This window comes from Tachysurus fulvidraco, chromosome 6, assembly GCF_022655615.1.
Source record: "Tachysurus fulvidraco isolate hzauxx_2018 chromosome 6, HZAU_PFXX_2.0, whole genome shotgun sequence".
NCBI lineage: Eukaryota > Metazoa > Chordata > Actinopteri > Siluriformes > Bagridae > Tachysurus > Tachysurus fulvidraco.
Window position 1 is genome coordinate 22,051,303 of NC_062523.1, and position 22,553 is coordinate 22,073,855.

General features: G+C 39.0%; 1 protein-coding gene across 1 annotated transcript in view; it reads left to right on the top strand.

Annotated features, from left to right (window-relative positions):
* itgbl1 (integrin, beta-like 1) overlaps positions 1-22,553 on the top strand; it is a 53,871-nt gene that overhangs the window by 5,117 nt on the left and 26,201 nt on the right. Inside the window, 4 exon segments of the mRNA XM_027165986.2 lie at positions 10,635-10,781; positions 12,938-13,060; positions 16,783-16,923; positions 21,029-21,169. Coding sequence (XP_027021787.2) covers positions 10,635-10,781; positions 12,938-13,060; positions 16,783-16,923; positions 21,029-21,169 — 552 coding nt within the window.

Consider the following 22,553-nt stretch of genomic DNA (forward strand, 5'->3'; position numbering starts at 1 on the left):
GTGTGTACTGTATGTATATAGTGTGCAAAGTAACTGCGGGGTTAACACTACACAGATGAAAATAGCTGGTAACAAACCGATGACATAACAGAGTCAAAAACCAAAACAAGAACATGTCAAAGCACACAAAGGTTTGTACTGAATCTTGTTCAACGTTCAAAGCGCCTTTCTATGATTAATGCATGATATTTAAAGTAGTTTTATAGTCTTTTACCTCAGGACATCTGGTACATCTATTATTGTACGAAACCTATTTGTGAAAATCTGTATATTACAGTAAAACAAGTTCATGGCTAGCTATTAAACCTCCGTGCATGTTTTGACTTCAATTGTTGTTTCATTACGATGAAGCAAATTTCAGATTTAATTGAGCAAACTGTGTGTAAAGCAGCTAAAATCTGCATTTCATTTTGCATGTTTAAATTGTAAACTGACAAAAAAAAATTGAACTATAAATCGGTTACAAGGAAACAGGCTGGAAAATAGTCCAAATGGTTGTATTCCCTTTTACATGACCTGATTTTGCTTTCAAATCTGTTATTGCTTTATGGAGAAGGCGTTCAACGTGGCAGTTTTTTCCCCCTTCCCTGCACTAGTTTACTGGGTTCGATGGAGCCTCGATTCCTTCTGGCTCCAAGCATTCCTCTGTGCAGAACTTTTCCATCTGCTCAGCCTGTTTCTCCTCTCTCACTCTTTCCCTCTCTCTCTCTCTCTCTCTCTCTCTCTCTCTCTCTCTCTCTCTCTCTCTCTCTCTCTCTCTTTCTTTCTCTCTCTCTGCAGTATGACCCTTAGCTTGCTCTGATGTATAACACATTGCTTCTTCCACCCGCAATAGTCACTTAGGGACCTTTATATTCTCCGAGCATCACATTAGATGTCATCAAATCTTTGAACAGCGAATCAATTTTAAATTATATTCAACTTGATTACATCCTCATTTGGTTAAAAATGATCAAAGATATTAGTTTCATATATTTGGAACTAGATAAATGACTTGTACTAAGCCTGCTTCTACGTGATCTTTTGTAAATTTCAGAATGTAGGAATAGAAACCTTTCTGTCAGGCTTTTGGTGTCTGTTTTTGTCTCACTAAAGACTGGAGTTCAAAAGTTCTATTCAGGAATGCTCTGTGAGTTGTTCAAACAGGTGAACAATATTTCTTACAAAACATCTGGCTGCGACTTCAAGACCAGCTTCACGAGGCGTTAGAAGTGCGAGGCAGCTTTGAAATTGAAATTGGTGGCTGACAGCAGGGGCTTGATCTGTAAAGTGTGCCCTGGAACCTATTTGCTGCTATTTATAATAAAGATGGAGTACTACAAAGTCAGTACTATAAATCTGACATGATATAAATGCTTTAAAATAAAAAACAACCCTAACCCATGGTGTTTTGAACGCATTTAATGAGAAATTCATTGTAAGAGTTCATTGTATATTGTATATGAACTATTTAAAATGTATGTACTGTATGTCTCAATGCTTTCTAAAATATCAGTCAAAAATCGTAAAGGTGTTGCAAAATTGAGTTTCAAGTTTTTTGTTATGTGCTTGCAAGTTTATTTAATGGTTTATCTACAATGAAAAGCATGTGATCGATGTTTATTGAGCTCTTTAGTAGTATAATGGGGCAGTGATGGCTCAAGCGATTAAGACTCTGGGTTGTTGATTGGAGGATCAAGCTCAAGTTCAAGCCCCAGTATTGCCAAGCTGCCACTGCTGGGCCCTTGAGCAAGGCCTACAACCCTCTTTACTCCAGGGGCACCATATCATGGCTAACCCTGCCCTCTGACCTTAACCTTCAAGTTGGGATATGTGAAGAAGGAATTTCACTGTGCTGTAATGTAGATGTGAAAATATATGCTTCTTTTCTATAAAAAGTGTAAACTGTAAATACTGAACTGCTGTGAGAACAAAAGGCTGTGTAAATCTTAGTAAAGTGCATATACAGTAATGTCTGCAGTGACCTGGTGCAAATACAGTACTCTAAATTAGAAATGTAATGAAACGTAAACAGTACATTACATTACAATACAGAACATTTGCGCAAAAAAAAAGCATAACTGTTGGTCCTTAATTTTGAAAGATTTTTGTGATACGTATTTGCAATAAACAAACAAAATTTAAAAAAAAAAATGACTCAACCACACACTTAGTGTTCATTAGCCGCATTGTATTGCTATGTAACAACAACAAGCTACCCAGTGTACTTGGTGGCTTCTCCGCTACATGCTATTGACTGCGTTGATGGAAGATGGGCTTATCGCATCTCAGCTGGACTGAAGGAATAGCAATGTGAACATGCTGAGATAAACATGTTGGATTGGGCAAGCTTAGAGAAGCAACTTAGAGAACAGAGAGAAAAGCTTTTTGAAAATGTACCATGACATGGTTATTTAGGGCAGGATGCAAGGGCGTAATATTGATTAAGGACTTTGCGTGTAAAATAGTCAGACTAACCAAGGATTTAACACTAAACAGCTGAACACATGCGCTTTTTTCCCAGAGGCCATGTTCCTGTTGTGCTTGTGCTCATGTTCAGCAATGGATTTTCTTCCCTTGTCACACTCTACAATGGTGGTTAATAGATGAATGTAGACATTTAGATCTTTAAGAGTTTGTATTTGTTCTGCTGGTGGAGGGGAATTCCAGTGTACTGGTAAAAAGGGTTAGAATATAACATCTACATTACAGTGAAATTCTTATATCCCAACTTTAGAAGTTGGGGTCAGACATGATGCAGCAACCCTGGAGCAGAAAGGGTTCAGGGCCTTGCTCAAGGGCCCAACAGAAGCAGCTTGTCAATACTGGGGCTTGAACACTCCAATCAACAACCCAGAGCCTTAACTGCTCGAGTCACCACTGCCCCACAGTCATATCATTGGTTTATTACTGACTAATATCATTTTTTTATCATAACATTTTAAAATCAGAGGAAGTACAATGAAGCAAGAAAAAAAAAACATCAATTCCTGGGTCTAATAATAATCTTCTACGAGTGTGTGATATTGTTGGAGAATAGAACAATTTGAGGTTGAGTTAAATGTGAATTGAAATGTGATCTCACAGTAGACACGAGTATCTCCGACTCCCCTCATTAGCACTGTGTGGTTTGGCTTAAGCACTGTGCAGGTCTGGTTGAGCTAAGCTGAGTTATTACCCCAGACAGGTGTCTCCCTCTCACTCACTCAGAGCCAAGCACAGCCCCTATGTGCAATCATTTCACGCTTCACAACAACAAATGGGAGTAGAACAAGAGAAGAATAATTGCATGGCTGAAATTCACCTTGTTTTATAACCGCAGTTAAACCAACATTCATCAGAGGATGAACAAATGACAAATTACAGCACAGGCAAGGATTTTTTTTTTTTTGCCCATTAACAGGCCAGAAATGGACATTGCTTATACATGATAACAGAGAAAATCTAAGTAAAATGTAATTCTAGGCAACATCATAACACATACACATTGTTTTCATTTGCTGTAAGTAAGAATGACTAGCACATTAATATCATTAATATAGAAAATGGTTTCATTGTATATTGTGAGTCTGTGCCAGTTGACGTGCCACTTACAGATGTACAGTATATACATGTGGGTTTATATGATAGCGTTAATATCATATGTAGATGAAATTCAAAACTTGCCATGAAAACCTAACATAATAAGGGAGGAGGGTTCAGTTCTCCTGTCTGTGTGTGGAGTGTGTATGACCCTCCTGTGCTTCGAGGGTTTCCCAGAAGTACACCAGTTCCCTTCCCCAGTACAAAGACAGGCTTTGTAGACTGATTGGAATCTCTAAATTATGAGTTTAGAACACACAGTGTGTCTGGTGTGTGTGTGTGTGTGTGTGTGTGTGTGTGTGTGTGTGTGTGTGTGTGTGTGTGTGTGTGTGTGTGTGTGTGTGTGTGTGTGTGTGTGTGTGTGTGTGTGTGTGTGTGTGTGTGTGTGTGATTGTGCCTCATCCAGAATGTCCCCCTGTGCCCTCAGTCCTCTTGGATAGACTGCAGATTCCCAGTGACCCTGTCTAGGTTAAATGATACAGAGGATGGATGGATGGATGGATGGATGGATGGATGGATGGATGGATGGATGGATGGATGGATGGATTGATTCAATTCAATTCAATTCAATTCAATACAATTCAATTAGATTTTATTTGTATAGGGCTTTTAACAATGGACATTGACTCAGAGCAGCTTTATACTGTAGATCATAAAAATTATAGTACATATAGATTGGTATTAGACTTATATTTATATGTGTTTGTATTCATCCCCATTCATCCGCCTGAGGTGTCTGAGGTAACTGTGGAAAGGAAAAACTCGCTTAGATGGAAGAGGAAGAAACCTTGGGAGGAACCAGACTCAAAAGGGAACCCATCTTCATTTGGGTGACACTGGAGGGTGATAGTGGGTAGATCCCGGAAACCAGATGTGACCAGTTTTTTAATAAACTACAATGCACTAAAAAGTGTTCCCCATATAGAATCTAATAAATCTGTTCTTATACAATTTACTATTATACAATCTATTGTTTTCTTGTCAAGCTTTTAGCATTAACATTTTTCTCCATCAGCGCTCATAACTAACAACAGTGAAGCCATTCATTTAATTTTCTCTCACTTACTCAAGTCCAGCAGCTCTCAAAGAGAATAGCCATTAGCACCCGGGATGAATCACCGATCTGTAATTTGTCTGATGAGGATGCATATCCTATAAATACTTTTCTCAGCTGGTCGGGATGAGTCATCCTGGTTCAGGGGTGTTGTGCTGCTGTCTTAGCCCATAAGACACGCCAAGCTCCTGGGGGATATTAGATAAATAATAGCCTATGTAGCCCAGGCGTGTCGACGCAATGGACAGCGAGGCACACACTCTTCCTCCTAGCAGTGAGTGGGTGCCAATTAATACGTCTAGGCGACTGGCTATGCTGGGAGTCTCAACACTTGGGCATGAATGATGCCTGAGAGAGCGTTTAATGACAGTAGAGGTAAAGATTTGAACAGAAAAAGATGTTAAATCCTTGATGGCTGCAATATACTGCCTGTTTTCGCTTTCTGAGTTATAAATAGTATTATTTTATAATAATAAAATGCAATAATTATCAGTGCACTTGCTCGCTATGTGGAATTTTTATATACAGTATATACTGTATATGTGATGAAGAAGAGGAATTGATTTTGCAGTTATGTTAATTATACAATAGTATCAATAGAATGAACATAACCTATCGCACGCTTTATTGTCATTCTTCCAAATTCATTCTATACAAAAGAAGGAAATACCATTAATATGGACCAAGGTGCACAGGTAGTGACATAACAGCTAACAAAGTGCAAGTACACAGTTAGAGGTGACTGAGCAAATGTGTGCAATGTCCAATTTGCATATTATAGCAGATTATTTGGATGTCTATAGTAACAGTTAGTATAGTAAGTCCCTGTGTGCAGATGTCAGCAGATGTGTTGCATGACCAAAGGTAAAAAGTGGCGAAAGTGCAGAAGTGTGTTAGACCATTAAAGTACGTTAAAAGTAAAATGTCAATCATTTTCTTTTAATTTGAAAAACTTGAGTAAGCATGGAATAAAACATAGAGAAGAATGCTAGTATAGAAACACTCCAATGTCTTTGATATTTCTTGGTATACCACAGCAATTCTCTGACACTGGAGACTCCTTCCTAAAATGCTAAATAAACATCTCTTCACAGTAAATGTAACTTCATTTATTAATCCATGTGCTGGTATAGAACATTTAGCAAACTCTGTGCAACCAATCAGCATCCAGAATTCCACAGCACCATAGTATACTGTAGCAATTATAATTCCTATGATAGTAAGCTTTTTATCTCCCTAAATCTTTATCTGTAGCACTGATTTCTGCTCAGCAACATCTCCAGCAGTGGTTAGCTGGAAACAGAAAACACATGATTCCTCTGTTTTGTATTGTATTTTGTCTAATCTCCAAGATTAGCTTTAAAGCAGTGAAGGATTGTGAGAAGGAGCTCAGGCACTCCAGTAATGAGAACAGGGATACAGTTTCTGACTGATGAAAGTGCCGTTAAAGGGACGTCAAATTTATCTGATGGATTAGAGAGCCGAGTGATCGAAGCTGTACGATATGTTTTGGCTAAAGACACAGAGATGAATTCATAATGTATATACTGCAAACGGTGGCTGTGATATTTACTGATTCATTTTTCGCAAAAGGGTTATGATCCCACGGGCTATCGTCGTGCTAACCATGCTTTTAACCCAGGTAGAAAAAAGTTTTAGACACAGAGAAGTTAGTCCTGCCTTTTGTCCAGGGTTATGAAACTCTGCTCTGAAGTAGGATTAGCACAGCTTTTGCTTTTTTTAACCCCGCACCATGGTGCCAAATATGCACACACACACGCCAAACGTGAAACGTGGTGTTAGAATGTTACGGCTAGTTGCTTAGCAACAGACACCCAATTGGAAATTGAACAGCACGTATCTGATATCATGTGCTCCGTGCAGTCACCGAAAACCTGCTTGTTTTGTAAATAAATGGTGGTGGGAAATCAATTGGATTGAAAAGGAGACAGTTTTATTTCTTACAGCTAGTCAGAAAGTCTGTTCAGCAAACTGTATGGTGGTCAGAAACAAACAAATATTCAAGGAACTGACTTAACGGGTACCTTTATAACGCCTGGTGTGACAAATTTAAAGAAGGTTTTACATATTTAAAGTGGTCACATGCTGTATTTAATCTAATCATGGTTGTCGGTGCCACAAATATACAATTAAAAAACCGAATGCAGGGTTTAGTGTTGTACAGTGTGAAATATCTGATGATGAATAGCCAGGAGATGAGGAATAGCCAGAACTATTAACCCCAGGTAAAGTATGAGCAGTGGGAAAAGTCAAACAAGGACTTGAACATTACACAGGATTCTGTTTACCCAGAGTGTAGAATCACCTACAGGTAACTACTAAAGAGAACAAGTCATATGTTAACTATTTTTAAGTATTAGGGTAGGCAGGAGCTAAAGGTCTATTGGTGTCATGAAACATTTCTTCCAATAAATTTTCCATCATTTTCTATTACCTTCTGTTCCTTATATGAAACTCTTCCATATCAATATTATTTACACCAATTAGAATTTCTATTTTGATTTAAACACATTCTTTATTTTTATTCTATAAGTACACCTTATAAAACTTCTCAATTCTTTTAAAGCTTACATCTAACCAAGCATTTTACTTTCTCCTTTAATAAATATTTTTCCATTACAATGAATAACTTTCACTTTTTCTTGACTGATACTGATACCAAAACCTGGGCTTTCAGCAGATACAAATAACTAATCAATGAGCTTATTTAAAATGATGTTTATACAAAATTATTATGTTATACTTACATTGGAACTATATTAAAGCATTAAATATAAATACAATAAAATCAAGCCTAACAATAATATACAAATGATTAGATTTGTTAAAGGGTCAGATCTAATTTGTTCATTTTATTCCCTAAGCTAGTTTTTGCTAGTATCAGCACAGTGGCATCTCTAATAATTCATTTATTCACTCATTTTCTACCGCTTATCCGAACTATCTCGGGTCACGGGCCAATCTCAGGCATCATCGGGCATCAAGGCAGGATACACCCTGGACGGAGTGCCAACCCATTGCAGGGCATACACACTCTCATTCGCTCACGCAATCACACACTACGGACAATTTTTCCAGAGATGCCAATCAACCTACCATGCATGTCTTTGGACCGGGGGAGGAAACCGGAGTACCCGGAGGAAACCCCCGAGGCACGGGGAGAACATGCAAACTCCACACACACAAGGCGGAGGTGGGAATCAAACCCCCAACCCTGGAGTTGTGAGGCAAACGTGCTGACCACTAAGCCACCGTGCCCACCCATCTCTAATAATTGATAATGATTATTATTTTATTTTCACTTTCATCCATTTGGTCTATAATATTGTTTTTACCATTGTTTTTTTTTCTTCCCACAATTAATAAAATGCATCCAGCATTCTGTATATCATCTTTAGCTATGCAAAAAAGGCAAGTTTCCACTAAAAAGGTGCAGATTATACAAGTCAAGTCAAGTCACCTTTATTGTCACATCACCACAGCACATGTGCCATGGTGAGTGAAATTCTCGATTCACCTGTAAACCATTAACCATACATTTTGTTATAACCCTATATTAATAACTCTTGAAGTACAATTATTAACCTTTACAAAGAAAAAAAGCAACAGATATCAATAGAAGCCACAAAAGCCATTTTTCTCATCTTTTCAGAAGGTTGTACAGGGTTTGTGAAGCGTGAGAGGAAAATGATGTGTTCTGGCCTTGAGCAGCAGTGTCAGGTTGCATTATGGACGCTAACCCTGAGGAGACGAGTGTGGCATTGCAGGAGGGCTTTTGATTATGTAGGATTAAAGTCCTTTCTGTTTTTCATTAACGTGTTCCATGCTATCGGGGGCATCAAAGCGCATTAGCATTGGCTTTGTTGTACATTTACACAAGCATGTGAGAGTCACACGAACAGAGGCTCAATCTGAGCTCTGTGTTGGTTAATGTACCACTGAGGCTTTGAGTCGATTTGTTTTTTGTCTTCACCTTGGAATAATTTGAAAATGCCTTGAGAAGAAATGCATTTCAGGAGGCATTCGTTTTCATTAAACGTTTGCATAATTCATAACACAATCTACCGAGCAAGAGAAAGGCACAAGAAAAATACTGAAAAGCAGCTGTGAGGCGTGAACCAGAAAGAAACCCAGAAGAAAGTATAAGCTCTGATAAGGAAAATATTTATCATGAAGAGTACATGATCTATTACTTATCCAGTACTGATCTGTTTTAGACGGGTTAAGTTAGAGCTTAGCAAAGTTTCTCTCATCTGATCCTTCTGAGAAAGCACGGCTTATACCATGGCATACTAAATTATCCAGATTACAGATCTCTGTGTAAACAGGGTTTACTTGCTCTGGGTAAGTCTTCTGTTTGTTTTTTTTAGTGTATTGTACATTAATCCAATTAGCTTTCAAGAGTGAAGATTAAATTGTTAAGATTAAATCACATACACAGTTATATACAGTATAAAACTTGCAGTAACATAAAATGTTGGCTTACTCCTACTAGACTCTACAAATAAAAAAGACTATATTTAAGGAACAATGTAAAAAACAATTAATAGAAATAATAAGAATGAAAAAGGTCATAGAATATCACATCATATGTTACATGTTACATGAAATATCACATCACATCCTGTTATCGCTTCCTATTTCTTCTATCTATTGATCCTTTTCAGCGGCTTGATTTTCAGTTTACTGCAAAAAAGAGTGTAGACCTTGTTTATACACAGTAATCTGTAATGGAACATTTAAGCATTTAAGCATGTTTTAATTTTAAAGTGTTGTAATATATATATGTATATATATATAGTATAAAGTAAGGGGGGGGGGGGTTAGTGGTTAGCACATTTGCCTCACACCTCCAGGGTTGGGGGTTCGATTCCCGCCTCCGCCTTTTGTGTGTGGAGTTTGCATGTTCTCCCCGTGCCTCGGGTACTCCAGTTTCCTCCCCCAGTCCAAAGACATGCATGGTAGGTTGATTGGCATCTCTGGAAAATTGTCCGCAGTGTGTGATTGCGTGAGTGAATGAAAGTGTGTGTGTGTGTGTGTGTGCCCTGCGATGGGTTGGCACTCCGTCCATGGTGTATCCTGCCTTGATGCCCGATGATGCCTGAGATAGGCACAGGCTCCCCGTGACCCGAGGTAGTTCGGATAAGCGGTAGAAAATTAATGAATGAAAGTTAAAAAAAATATATCTATAAACTACATATGAGCCTTGGCTATAGATGTTCAATCAGGAATTTTCACAACAACATCCATTTCCTGTTTATATACATTTATTTTTAGCAAGTCAGCTAGGGCTATTGTCCCAAAGTGTCTTATTCCCTGCTCATTTACCCGACTGAAAATATTTTCGTTTATGGCATTTAACAAACACTTTAATCCAGAGTGACTTTATCTCATTTTATACAACTAAGCATTTTATACAACTGACCGTTCAGCAGTAGCAACTTGGCAGTGATGGAATTTGAATTTACAGCCTTCCAATCTGTAGGGCAGTGGGTTTTTTTAACCACTCAGCTCCCACAAAACTGTTTGCTGATAGGTTAAGTAAATATTTTAATAAAATAGAACGCAAAATAGAATTCTATAAATATCTGACAGTCTGAAATCAATGAAAGAAGAGTTCCCCCCCCCCACACACACACACCCCACACACACATACACACACACAAACACACTATGGTGGTGTTTCAATAGTGATGCACAGTAAAGCCAGTACGAAGGGAGGGGTGTTATTGGCTTGTACATCACTCTGCCCTTCACACCTTCTCCAAATGCTTTACAAATCTGAAACCTATCATGAAATCGATCTCGAGCTAATGTGACCCAGGGACATAATGTCATTCTCCACCCAGCCATTTCATTTACCAACTGGGATTTAGGAATTTACCTTCTATTCCAAATAATCAATAGCTATAAAGTGTGTGTGTGTGTGTGTGTGTGTGTGTGTGTGTGTGTGTGTGTGTGTGTGTGTGTGTGTGTGTGTGTGTGTGTCTCATTGCAGGTCATGGAACATGTGACTGTGGTAAGTGTGAGTGCGATGATGACTGGTTTGGAGAAGCCTGTCAGTACCAGGAAAACTGCAAGCTCTCTAAGCGGGAAAGCAAAGACCTTTGCCGCAATGCTCAGGGAGTGGTGTGCTCCAATGCAGGTGAGAGAAAGTGTGTGTGTGTGTGTGTGTGTGTATGTGTGTGTGAGTGAGAGAGAGAGAGAGAGAGAGAGAGAGAGAGAGAGAGAGAGAGAGAGAGAGAGAGAGAGAGAGAGAGAGAGAGAGAGAGAGAGAGAGATTGGACTTTTAGATTGCACTGTCCACTTCATTCTACCATCTAAGACATTCAGCTGTATTCAGTTATTTTTTTTAACTGGACTTTCAAGAGTTCTTTCAAAAGTTTAAAAGTATTGGCAGTCCTGCCCTGGAGATTTAAAACAACAACTGAGTCTCTTCATGTAGTTTTTAATAAAGACATAAAGCCCTTAATAGAACAATCTTCAATGCATAACAAGCTATATTTTTAAGTTTGCTCATAACTTCCTGGCAGAAGAACCCTGTTTTGGGGCTAAAATGTTCTTAGTGGGATTCATGGTGCTGTCAATTTTAACACTGGCTTGTAGACCACTGGCTTAAAAAAAAAAGCCCTAAACCATTAAGAATCTAACTGTATATTTTACATTAGGTACCAGGGGCTTTTCTGTGTATCCTCTGCATTATGCTTCCAAATTCTTGATGGCATTTTTGGCCAAAAAATTATTCTTATCTGGCCAAAACACACAACAGTAACTGAGGAATTAGTGGACTGGTAATGTACAGGGAATGCATGAAAACAGCTTGTGATTGTGGATGTAACATCTAAAATTATTATTAAATCCTGACAACTCCAAGCATCCAATAAAACCGTGCAATTCTGAAACTGTCATCTTAGGATTTCGCTTTGCCTCCCTCAGTATCTCATCACTTGTGTGGGAAGTCAGTATGCTCACGGGTCCCATCCCTGGCAACTACTGCAGAATTTTTTATGGTTCCATTTGTGTGCTTTTCTTGTCTGCAGAGAATGTTTACAATTTTAAGGGTGCCAATAATTTTTCCTCATATGTTTGGAGAGAAAAAAACTATGATGTTCAGAGACTTTAAACGTTCTCAGAGGAAATGTAAGAAGTCTGTCCTTAGAATGGACCATTTGAATCATTGTGTTTTTTGTAGTCATTCTTATCTATTCTTCTAAAGGGTGCCAATAATTATAAAGTCACCACCCTGAATGAAATGCATGCCTGCACTTATACAAACACAATATTATTATTTTTTATCTTTGTAAAGTTGATTCATATACTGATTGTATTGATAGCCTTATTGCATGATCCGACTTCTAGTCATGTTGAAATATATGTCTTGTAAGTCAGATTTGAAAATGAATCTGCAATTTAAAGGTAACATTGTTGTTGTACAGGATTTAACCTTCAATGTGTGTCGATCTGGAAATGTTATTGAACAAACATACTGATTTGTGTGGCTGTGCACATGATGTCAGCACACTGACAAACCCGATAAACTTTGGGGTGTGGTCGTAATGACCTCCTTCGTGACCTCTAACCCCGACTTCTAAGGGGGAAGACCCAGCTGTCACACCCCCTGCTGCTACACCTGCCCCTGGCCTGCTGAGCTACACATCATCTGATTCCCATTAACATCCCTGCTACTGTGAATAGACCGGAATATTCCATAGGACTATGTTACATTTTTAAAGCAGTTTTAATACCGAACTCTCTTTGTATTTCTCTCAATGTGGTGCTTCATTTATTCTGTGCAATCCACTGTTTGATTTGTGCATGGTGTGTGTGTGTGTGTGTGTGTGTGTGTGTGTGTGTGTGTGTGTGTGTGTGTGTGTGTGTGTGTGTGTGTGTGTGTGTGTGTGTGTATGATTATATTTACGCAGTGGTACAGTAGCAAATTCTGAGCACTTGCTTCCAACAATCCAACATTCCAGTCCTCCTTGTGTGTGTGTGTGTGTATGTGTGTGTGTGTGTGTGGGGGGGGGGGGGGTGTATGTGGCCTAATGCCTGCTGGATATATATTTAATTTTGCTGCTAGGTGTCAGGGGCCCGCTTATAGGCTTATGTGTGAACTCTGTGCATGTCTAGTTGTATATGTGCATGCCTGCGTGTTGAGTGATAAGTGGTACTGAAAGGATTTCGGCATGTGTGTGTGTGTGTGTGTGTGTGTGTGTGTGTGTGTGTGGTGTGTGTGTGTGTGTGTGTGTGTGTGTGTGTGTGTGTGTGTGTGTGTGTGTGTGTGTGCGTGTGTGAGACCAACAGGAACGTGTCATTGCGGCAGCTGCATTTGCCACAATCCCAATGACAAAGGTCTCATCAGTGGCCACTACTGTGAGTGTGACGACAGCCAGTGCATAGATGAGGATTCAGGGGAGGTTTGTGGAGGTGAGCATCCCTAATCATCCAGTTCTACTTCAGTTTTTATCATCTCTGGCATCATACTAACTGTGTAGTACTGCTGTACCACAGCATTGTGGACATCAGAAACGGCTGATTCATGTTTTCTAACTGCAGGGCTCTGACACTAGCTTTTTTATTTATTTATTTATTTTTAAATCTAGGTTTTTAATAATGCACTCATCCTAATATCTTATTGTTTCCATAGTAACAGCAAATTCACAGGGACTTACAGTATAGGACAGTCATACCGCAATACAATTTAGGCTTATTATTATTATTATTATTATTATTATTATTAATAATAATAATAATGATTATAAAATCTGAAAGAAAAAGATATAATAATTGATATAATAAAGTTTTCTGTTATGTAACATTTATGGAAGGAGTCTCAGTGTCCATGCTTTGTATCAATCAGTTTTCCACTTGCCACTTGCCAGTTTTTTGGACAGAGGATTTTGTTCAGTCTTTTTTCTCTATAACATAATAAGCTGTTTTTTGGTCTTATTCATTAAAAAAAAATAGAGAGAAAAGCATTTGTTGAGGGAGGGATTGATTATAGCTCCTTAACATACATGATAAGTCTCTCAAATGTAACCTAACATCAGATGTCATTCTAATTGATTAAGGCACGACATGCTGATCATTAATTCCTAATTAATTTCCGGGATGCTAAAATAGATCGTACAACACTTATTCCACCGTACATGAATGAATAGTTGAATAGTCTTCATAAACCTGTCATATCACATTGCACTGTACTGCTTAGGCTTTTTTAAATGACTCACTAGCTGTGCATGTAATCAAATTTGATGCATAAACTGCATAGAAAATAATGTCACACGTTTATAATACATGCTCGAGTCACAAAAGGATGAGGTTAAGGTCAGGTACTGAGCACGCTCAGGAGAAAAACAATACTCTACATTTTTATCTAATATTAAACACTATATTGTAACTGTGATGGTTAATGATTTATTTCACGTTACCGTATGTGTTGAACGTTGTACATCTGCATCGCAGATTCCTGTGTTATCACATACAGTATGTAATAGGAAAAAACATCTTATTATGTGCAATATTACTGTATGACTTTTTTTGTATTTATCTGTGGATATACAGTTACATGGCTTTAACATATTTCTAGACCAATGATAACCTTTAAAAGCTTTCATGTGACACCTTTCTATGTAAATGATCCTTACTCAGAGTAGGAAAGGTGATGGTGTCACCCCAGCACAAGGAATGCTACAGTTTAATCCCCCTTTTTTCTAAAAAAAAAAAAAAAGAAGTCCTCTGTACTTCTGTTGCACAGTGAATGTAAATGCATTATGAATAAAGTGCTGTTTCTTTTCATTCTAATGTATAATTCATGATATTGAAAGAAGTACAATGGTGTGAAAGAGTGTTTGCACCCTTCCTGATTTTTTATTTTTTGCGCGTTTGTCACACTTTTTTCCCAAACCCACATGGCCCTGTGTGAAAAAGTGTTTGCTACCCCCACCCGTTAAAGCATACGTTAGCCACCCGTTAAAGCATACGTTAGCCACCCGTTAAAGCATACGTTAGCCACCCGTTAAAGCATACGTTAGCCACCCGTTAAAGCATACGTTAGCCACCCGTTAAAGCATACAGTACGTTAGCTGTTATTTATCACACCTGAGTTTAATTTCTCTGGCCACACCCAGGCCTGATTATTGCCACACTTGTCCGCAATCAAGAAATCACTTAAATAAGACCTGACTGACAAAGTGTAGTAGACTAAAAGATCTTTAAATGCTACACATCATGCAGAGATCCAAAGAAATTCAGGAACAAATGAGAAAGAAAGTAATTGAGATCTATCAGTCTGGAAAAGGTTACAAAGCCATTCCTAAAGCTTTGCGACTCCAGAGAACCACAGTGAGAGCCATTATCCACGAATGGCGAAAACATGGAACAGTGGTGAACCTTCCCGGGAATGGCCGGCCCCAAGAGCACAGCGACGACTCATCCAAGATGTCACAAAAGACCCCACAACAACATCCAATGAACTGCAGGCCTTACTTGCCTCAGTTAAGTTCAGTGTTCATGACTCTAACATAAGAAAGAGACTGGGCAGAAATGGCCTGCATGGCAGAGTTCCAAGACAAAAACTGCTCCTTAGCAAAAAGAACATAAAGGCTCGTCTCAGATTTGCCAGAACACATCATGATGATCTCCAAGACTTTTGGGAAAATACTCTGTGGACAATCGGAGTGTGTCGCATTACATCTGGCATAAAATTACAGTAAGACCGCATTTCAGAAAAAAACATCATACTAACAGTAAAATATGGTGGTGGTAGTGTGATGGTCTGGGGCTCTTTTGCTGCTTCAGGACCTGGAAGACATGCTGTGATAAATAAAACCATGAATTCTGTTGTCTACCAAAAAATCCTGAAGGACGCGGCCATCTGTTCGTGACCTCAAGCTGAAGCAAACTTGGGTTCTGCAGCAGGACAATGATCCAAAACACACCAGCAAGTCCATCTCTGAATGGCTGAAGAAAAACAAAATAAAGACTTTGGAGTGGCCTAGTCAAAGTCCTGACCAAATCCTATTGAGATGCTGTGGCATGACCTTAAAAAGGTGGTTCATTCTTGAATGTGGCTAAATTAAAACAGTTCTGAAAAGATGAGTGGACCAAAATTCCTCCACAGTGCTGTAACAGACTCATTGCAAGTTAATGCTTGATTGCAGTTCTCGCTGATAAGAGTGGCCCAACCGGTTATTAGGTTTAGGGGACATGCACTTTTTCACAAGGGGCCATGTAGGTTTGGATTTTGTTTTCCCTTAATAATAAAAACCTTCATTTAAAACTGCATGTTGTGTTTAAGGGGGGTCACGGTGGCCTTGTGTGTGTGTGTGTGTGTGTGTGTGTGTGTGTGTGTGTGTGTGTGTGTGTGTGTGTGTGTGTGTGTGTGTGTGTGTGTGTGTGTGTGTGTGTGTGTGTGTGTGTGTGTGGAGTTTGCATGTTCTCCCCGTGCATCGGGAGTTTCCTCCGGGTACTCCGGTTTCTTCCCCCGGTCCAAAGACATGCATGGTAGGTTGATTGGCATCTCTGGAAAAATTGTCTGTAGTGTGTGATTGTGTGAGTGAATGAGAGAGTGTGTGTGTGCCCTGTGATGGGTTGGCACTCCGTCCATGGTGTATCCTGCCTTGATGCCCGATGATGCCTGAGATAGGCACAGGCTCCCCGTGACCCGAGGTAGTTCGGATAAGGTAGTTCGGGCAAACACTTTTTCACACCACTGTTATTTGTTGTTAAATGTTGGTTGCTATTATAAGGACAGCAGCTCTCACTTAGCCAAGGTTAATTATATCTAATAGAGATAGCCACCTTATACTCTCTCAGAGACTTTGCAGCCCCAGTCGCTTCACTTCAATTAACTACATTATGAGTTAATTTGGGAAAATGGGTATTCTGTATATCTACTGGGGGCTTTTTAGGAGACTGTCGATCAACCGTTTGAAGGTTTCAGACGTTTTTAATTTAAACTGCATTTAAATGACAGGCTAACATACAATGTAATATTTTCTTTGGGGTGAGAACAATGATAGAAAGTCATGCAACTCTGATACTCGACTGGCTGTGTTCTCTCTCTCTCTCTCTCTCTCTCTCTCTCTCTCTCTCTCTCTCTCTCTCTCTCTCTCTCTCTCTCTCTTTCCTGTCATCTTTGGTTGCAGGCCATGGAATGTGTTACTGTGGAAACTGTTACTGCTCGGCTGGTTGGCATGGAGATAAATGTGAATTCCAGTGTGACATCAGCCCATGGGAAAGCAAGCAGAGATGCACGTCTCCAGATGGCAAGATCTGCAGTAACCGAGGTCTGTTGTCTCATGCAGCACTGTCCTGATTCTGCTTAGACAGCTGATAGAGGTGCTATTGCAGTGATTCTGTAGTGTTATTGCAGGAGTACAATAGAGGGGTTTTCCTGAGAGAAGACACATGGGTTGTGTTTGGCGTAGTGCCACATTCCAGCCTCTTACTGCATAAGTAACTGTAGTTGACAGGTATAGATGAGCACGGGACCCCTCTTGGCTCTGTTCCCGGACTAGTGCTTAGAGCCGAGGAGAAAAGTCAAGAAAAGGGATGGGATAGAAGAAAAAATCTTTCAAGGAATCACTAGCACAAGATTACACAAGTAAATGATTTGGTAATTAGGAAGAAAATGATTGTCTTTGCGCTATACCAGAGTTATTTGTACAGTTGCGAAAGGATACGTATCTTTTATGCGTATAATCAGTGTATATGCGTATGATCAGTGCCTCCGTATTTAAGGCATTGTTTCTGGATTATTCTGATTTCTGAAGGGAGAACGGATTCTGACAGGCAGTCTTCTGCAAAATGTTATGAGCGAGGTTTATGCAATGCCTGTAGCGCTAACTAATCAGTGAAATCGTGTTGTAACTGAGAGAGAAATTCTCTCACTCTATTTCTCCCTCTGTCTCTCACAGAACCGTGAGCATCACTGGATGCTTGTAATGGTTCGATTCATGCAAAGAGATCAAAGCAGTTTGAGGGAGGTTGTTATGTTCATATCAAGAGAGATAGCTCAGCGGCTATGACTTCGGAGGTCATGAATCTGATCTGAAGGTCATGAGTTTAAATCCCAGTGCTGCTGATTTACTACTGCTGGACCCTTAAGCAAGAATGTTGACCATCGTAATATAAAAAAAAATACTTCAAGGAAATTTTCACAAAAAATAACCCCATTTACTGTCTGGTTTTGGTGAATCCGTGTCCATTGTAGCCTAAGATTCCTGTTAGCTAAAAGAAATGGAGCTCAGTGCAGCTGTTGTACAGTTCCCCAAGAGGCATCTCTTCTCATTACAGTTTTTATTTGCATTACTACAGTATATTACTATATCCTTTCATCCAGCTCAAACCAGTTTGGCCATTCATTTGAACCAACATAGACCCAACAACCATTTCACAAAGTCACTGAGACCACATATTCCTCATACTAATGTTTGCAGTGAACATTACCTGAAGCTCTTGACCTGCATCTGCATGATTTTATGCACTGCTATGCTGCCACATGATTAGCTGTTGGTTAGCATGACAGAAGATGTATGGGGTAGAGTGTCAGGACTCAGCCCAGACTTTGGCCATGTGCATCTGTTTATGTTTTGTGTCTGCCCCGCTCTTGTCTCTTCTCTGCACACCTGTTCCTTATGTGTTGAATGTCATGTGTATTAACCGTGCCGCGTTGCCTATGGCAGCGCAGAATCCTCGGTCATTGTCCTGTTGCCGTCTTGTCATTAGTCTGTGTTCCTGTTCTGTGTTTTTTATTTATTAACTCCTGTTTTTTTTGTTTTGTTTTTTTGCTATCCTGCATTTGGGTCTATCTTATCCCCGCATCCCTGACATAGAGCTGTTCCTATTAATGTCCCTGTAGTGGAGATTGTTAATAGCTTTAGACTGAACATTTAAGTACAAAGGACATGCTCAGTTTTGTCTGGAATGTAAAACATACTGCACCCATTTAAAGATATAGAAGATTTTATACACAATGAAAGGCATTTGAAATAGATTCACATTTCTTTTGCTTTCCAAAAAACAAACACCAAATTTGTTTGTTCCAGGACAAAATTGAAACACTTTGTCAGTCTTCAGCCTCTTTTATTTTAGTATTCTATTCCTGGGCTTCAATTACCCATTTTCCTTTGCAGTTAATAGCTCTCAGTGGATCTCTGGTATCTAGTTAAACACCAGCATCCTTTTCCATTTAGCCATTCAACCTCCCAGTCCCAGAAATAGCTTATTCATTAAACAGAAACCTCCATGTCAACAGCATCTCTTTTAAACTTTTAGATGATTCAGTGCAGGTCAAATGAACTGTTAATATCTGAATTGAAAGAAAATCTATAAGTAGCAATAAATTAACAGTTAATATACAGTAGATGGTAATATTTTACAATAAATATGAGCTAAGGATAAGTTGTAGCATGTACTAATCATGAACTAATGAAGAGCTATGAGTCGTATGAATTCGTGCATGAATAACAAACACCTGAAATACACGTTGGTACATGTTTGTTAGTTAATGTAATAATTAGCATGTAGGGGGAAACTAAATCAAAGCCGATCTGTGAGAAAGAATATATTAATACGATGTTGTTGTTTTAGCTGCTCTCTGTTCTGGGTCGCCACAGAGGATCATCTGGTCTGCATATTTGACCTGGCACAGGTTTTACGTCGGATATCCTTCCTTATACAACCATCCCATTTTTATCCCTGCTTTTGAGAGTTAACCCTTCAGTGGTTGGGTTTGCTCTCCCTGCCCAGGAATTGAACCCAGGCTGACATTGAAAGTGTGTGATCCTGCAGCTGGACCACCAGGGGACTGAATATATTAATATGTATTAATATTAATTAATGAAATTGGGAGGAATATATATCTTTATTTCCATCACATATACCTTACAGCAAAGTGGAATTATTTTCTCCACATATCCTAACTAAGGTGTTTGTGGTTGGAGCACAGGGGCAGTCATGATACCACGGCCCTGGAGCGGGTAGGGTTAAGGGCCTTGCTTAATTGCCCAACAGAGGCAGCTTGGCAGTGCTGGGGCTTGAACCATAACCTTCCACTCAACAACCCAGAGCTTTAACCACTTGAGCCATCACTTTACTAATAATAAACACCAATAATTTCATTACAGCCCTGCATCATTCTCTATCTATTTCTCTTCAAATCCCACTGTAGTACCAGTACACACTCTAGGTGGCTCTGGTCCAAGGCTCTGTTCTTTTGCCAACAAGGCTGAAATGAATAGCAGGATGTCTATAAGCGTTTAAAACCAGAGATCTATAAAGTTATTCTCTGGATTAAATCTTACAGAATGTTTGATTTAGCTTCCCTATGAATGTTAATGAATACATGATCTAACAAACATGCACTAATGTGTACTAATGCGCACTAATGTGTAAGTGGTTGTTATTTAAGAATGAATTCATAAGACTCGTATTTAAGGTTAGCTCTTTATTAGTTCATGATTTGTACATGTCTCAACTCATCGTTAGAGCCTATTTACTATGTAAGTATTAATCCAGGTATTAGGTCTGATTATTTAGCTATTAGTCTAGTCTTATTGTAAAGTGTTCCCAGTAGTTTAGTTACTAGCCTGCTAATGCTAGAAATCACAACCTGAATTGAATCTGGATGGAAATCCACACCCGTAGATTGTATCCCACCATGCACAAACATGCACACTTTTACACATATATACACTCCCAGGGACAATTTAGAGAAGTCAGTCCCCCGGCTCATGGGAGGAAGGATATGCATAACTCCACACAGACAAGACCCTGAGCTCAGGACGGAACCATGGACCCGCTGTGCCACCCTGCCCTGACAGACAGACAGTCATTATTTAAATAAATGTATCCTCCTTAACGAGAAAGTGTTGCGAATGTGCATTAAATAAGACAGAGCATTCTCTAAGTACACATAGGCTTGAAGGTTATTGCAGGTCAGGCCAGTGGCAGCAGCAGGACGAGGCTGGCAGATGGCAGGGTTATCCATGTGCCCTCTCTTCACTGGAGCAGATGAGAGAAAATGGGATTCTGAGAAGAGTAGCAGCTTGGCTCGGGTGCATCCAAGTGGAGGTGTTTCCCCTGACTCCGTTCCTCCGCAAAACTGGTCCAGAAAGTTTGGCAGCTGTCCAAAGCCACTTCATTCCTTCAGCAGCATTTCAGATATACACACTTATGAAATAAACATTCTTTTTGTGGTTATTTGTTAATTGGTTATTTATTTTAAAACTGTTACGATCTGTTCAGTATTCAGTGCTCATGATAATGGCACTAGTATGGCCATTTGTTTCATGTACTTTTTAAATATACTGTGTAAAGTTAATGAAAAACTATAAAGTCTTCAAACAAAAGGCATACACTCGCTCTACCATCTACCATTTTTCTTGGCAGGGACATGTGTTTGTGGAGAATGTACCTGTTATGATGTAGATCCATCAGGGGACTGGGGTGACATCCATGGAGACACTTGCGAGTGTGATGAGAGGAGCTGCCATGCCACATATGACAGATACTCTGACGAGTTCTGCTCTGGTAAAATAAGCGTGGGTTTTGTGTGTTAATTGGATTTGCTTATATTGTCAGATTAAGGTATACAATATATGTGGTATTGTTAACGTTGGTGTTTATAGTGTCAACCATGCCTGCGTTAGCCCTTGATAAGTGCCATTCAGAATATTCTTCTGATGTCAAGTCAACTATTGTCAACAATTTTTTTGCATTACGTTTACAGTAGAGCTCTGCAAGTTCAATAACACAATAACACTATATGAAATTACACCTAGCAAAGTTTACCAGGCTTCAACAAAACTTAACAATTTGGGTAATTTAGCTTAAATCCTGGTTCGTAAAAGGCACATAATTAGGATGATGTTACACATTAAAACCAAACTCACTCAAAATCCCTGTTGAGGTTTGTTTAACACAAGGCATGTGTATCTCCTATTTACATACATTGACAATATTCCAAATATACTTTAATTGTATATCTGCCATCAAAATTAACACATAGCTGTTAAAATGATTTTAATATACAGAACAAGAAATACATTTACTATTTAAAAAGACTTGTCAGAGAAGCAATACTACCAGGGATAGTATTTAATTAAGATATTGGTTTCCTAGCACAGGTTCAGATTTGGGCTACAATCATATTATGGTCATGTGACCTACTAATCATCAAGCCATTTAAGCTTAGAATAGACGGTCAAAATAATAACTTTGAATAAAATAAGGTGAAGCCATTAAAATGCATGGAGTTGTAGTGTGAACTATAGATCATAATTTCTACAACATACTTCCAGGCAACTTTACTTAACAGTCTGAATAGTTCACCTCATTGTCATAGCGTTGTCATAATCTCACACATATAATACAATACAATACAATACATACTGCACTTTCATGTGAATGAACACGCATGAAAATATCACGTTAACACAGTTTTCCTACATCCAGCATGATGAAAGGTCAGACCTGAGCTTAGAATCAATCAGTTCTAGCCAGCATCCTCGTGAGAAAGTGTGATGTAAGCGTAATACAGGACACACTGTCGAGTATCTTGTGTAAACGTCAAGCGAGATAAAAAGTCGAAACAATTGTCCATTTGTCTAATTTACATTACTCACAATTACGTGACTCCCCAAAATTGCACTAAGTTACAAATTCATGGACTGCAGATCAGCCTGGAAAGTCCCATAACTCAACCCGGCAAAAATCTACATCATTTAACTTATACTTTGCTAACCCAACATCAACATTGATTAATGTAGAATTATATAGTAAAAAGCTTATGCAGAGGTCATATAGCTTTATTAACAATACTTAACTACGCCTAAGTAAACTGTTGCATTGTTTTGCTTAAAGGAATAAGGACATTACAGTAGGATGTGTGCGTGGAGTAATTGCTTGAAATAGT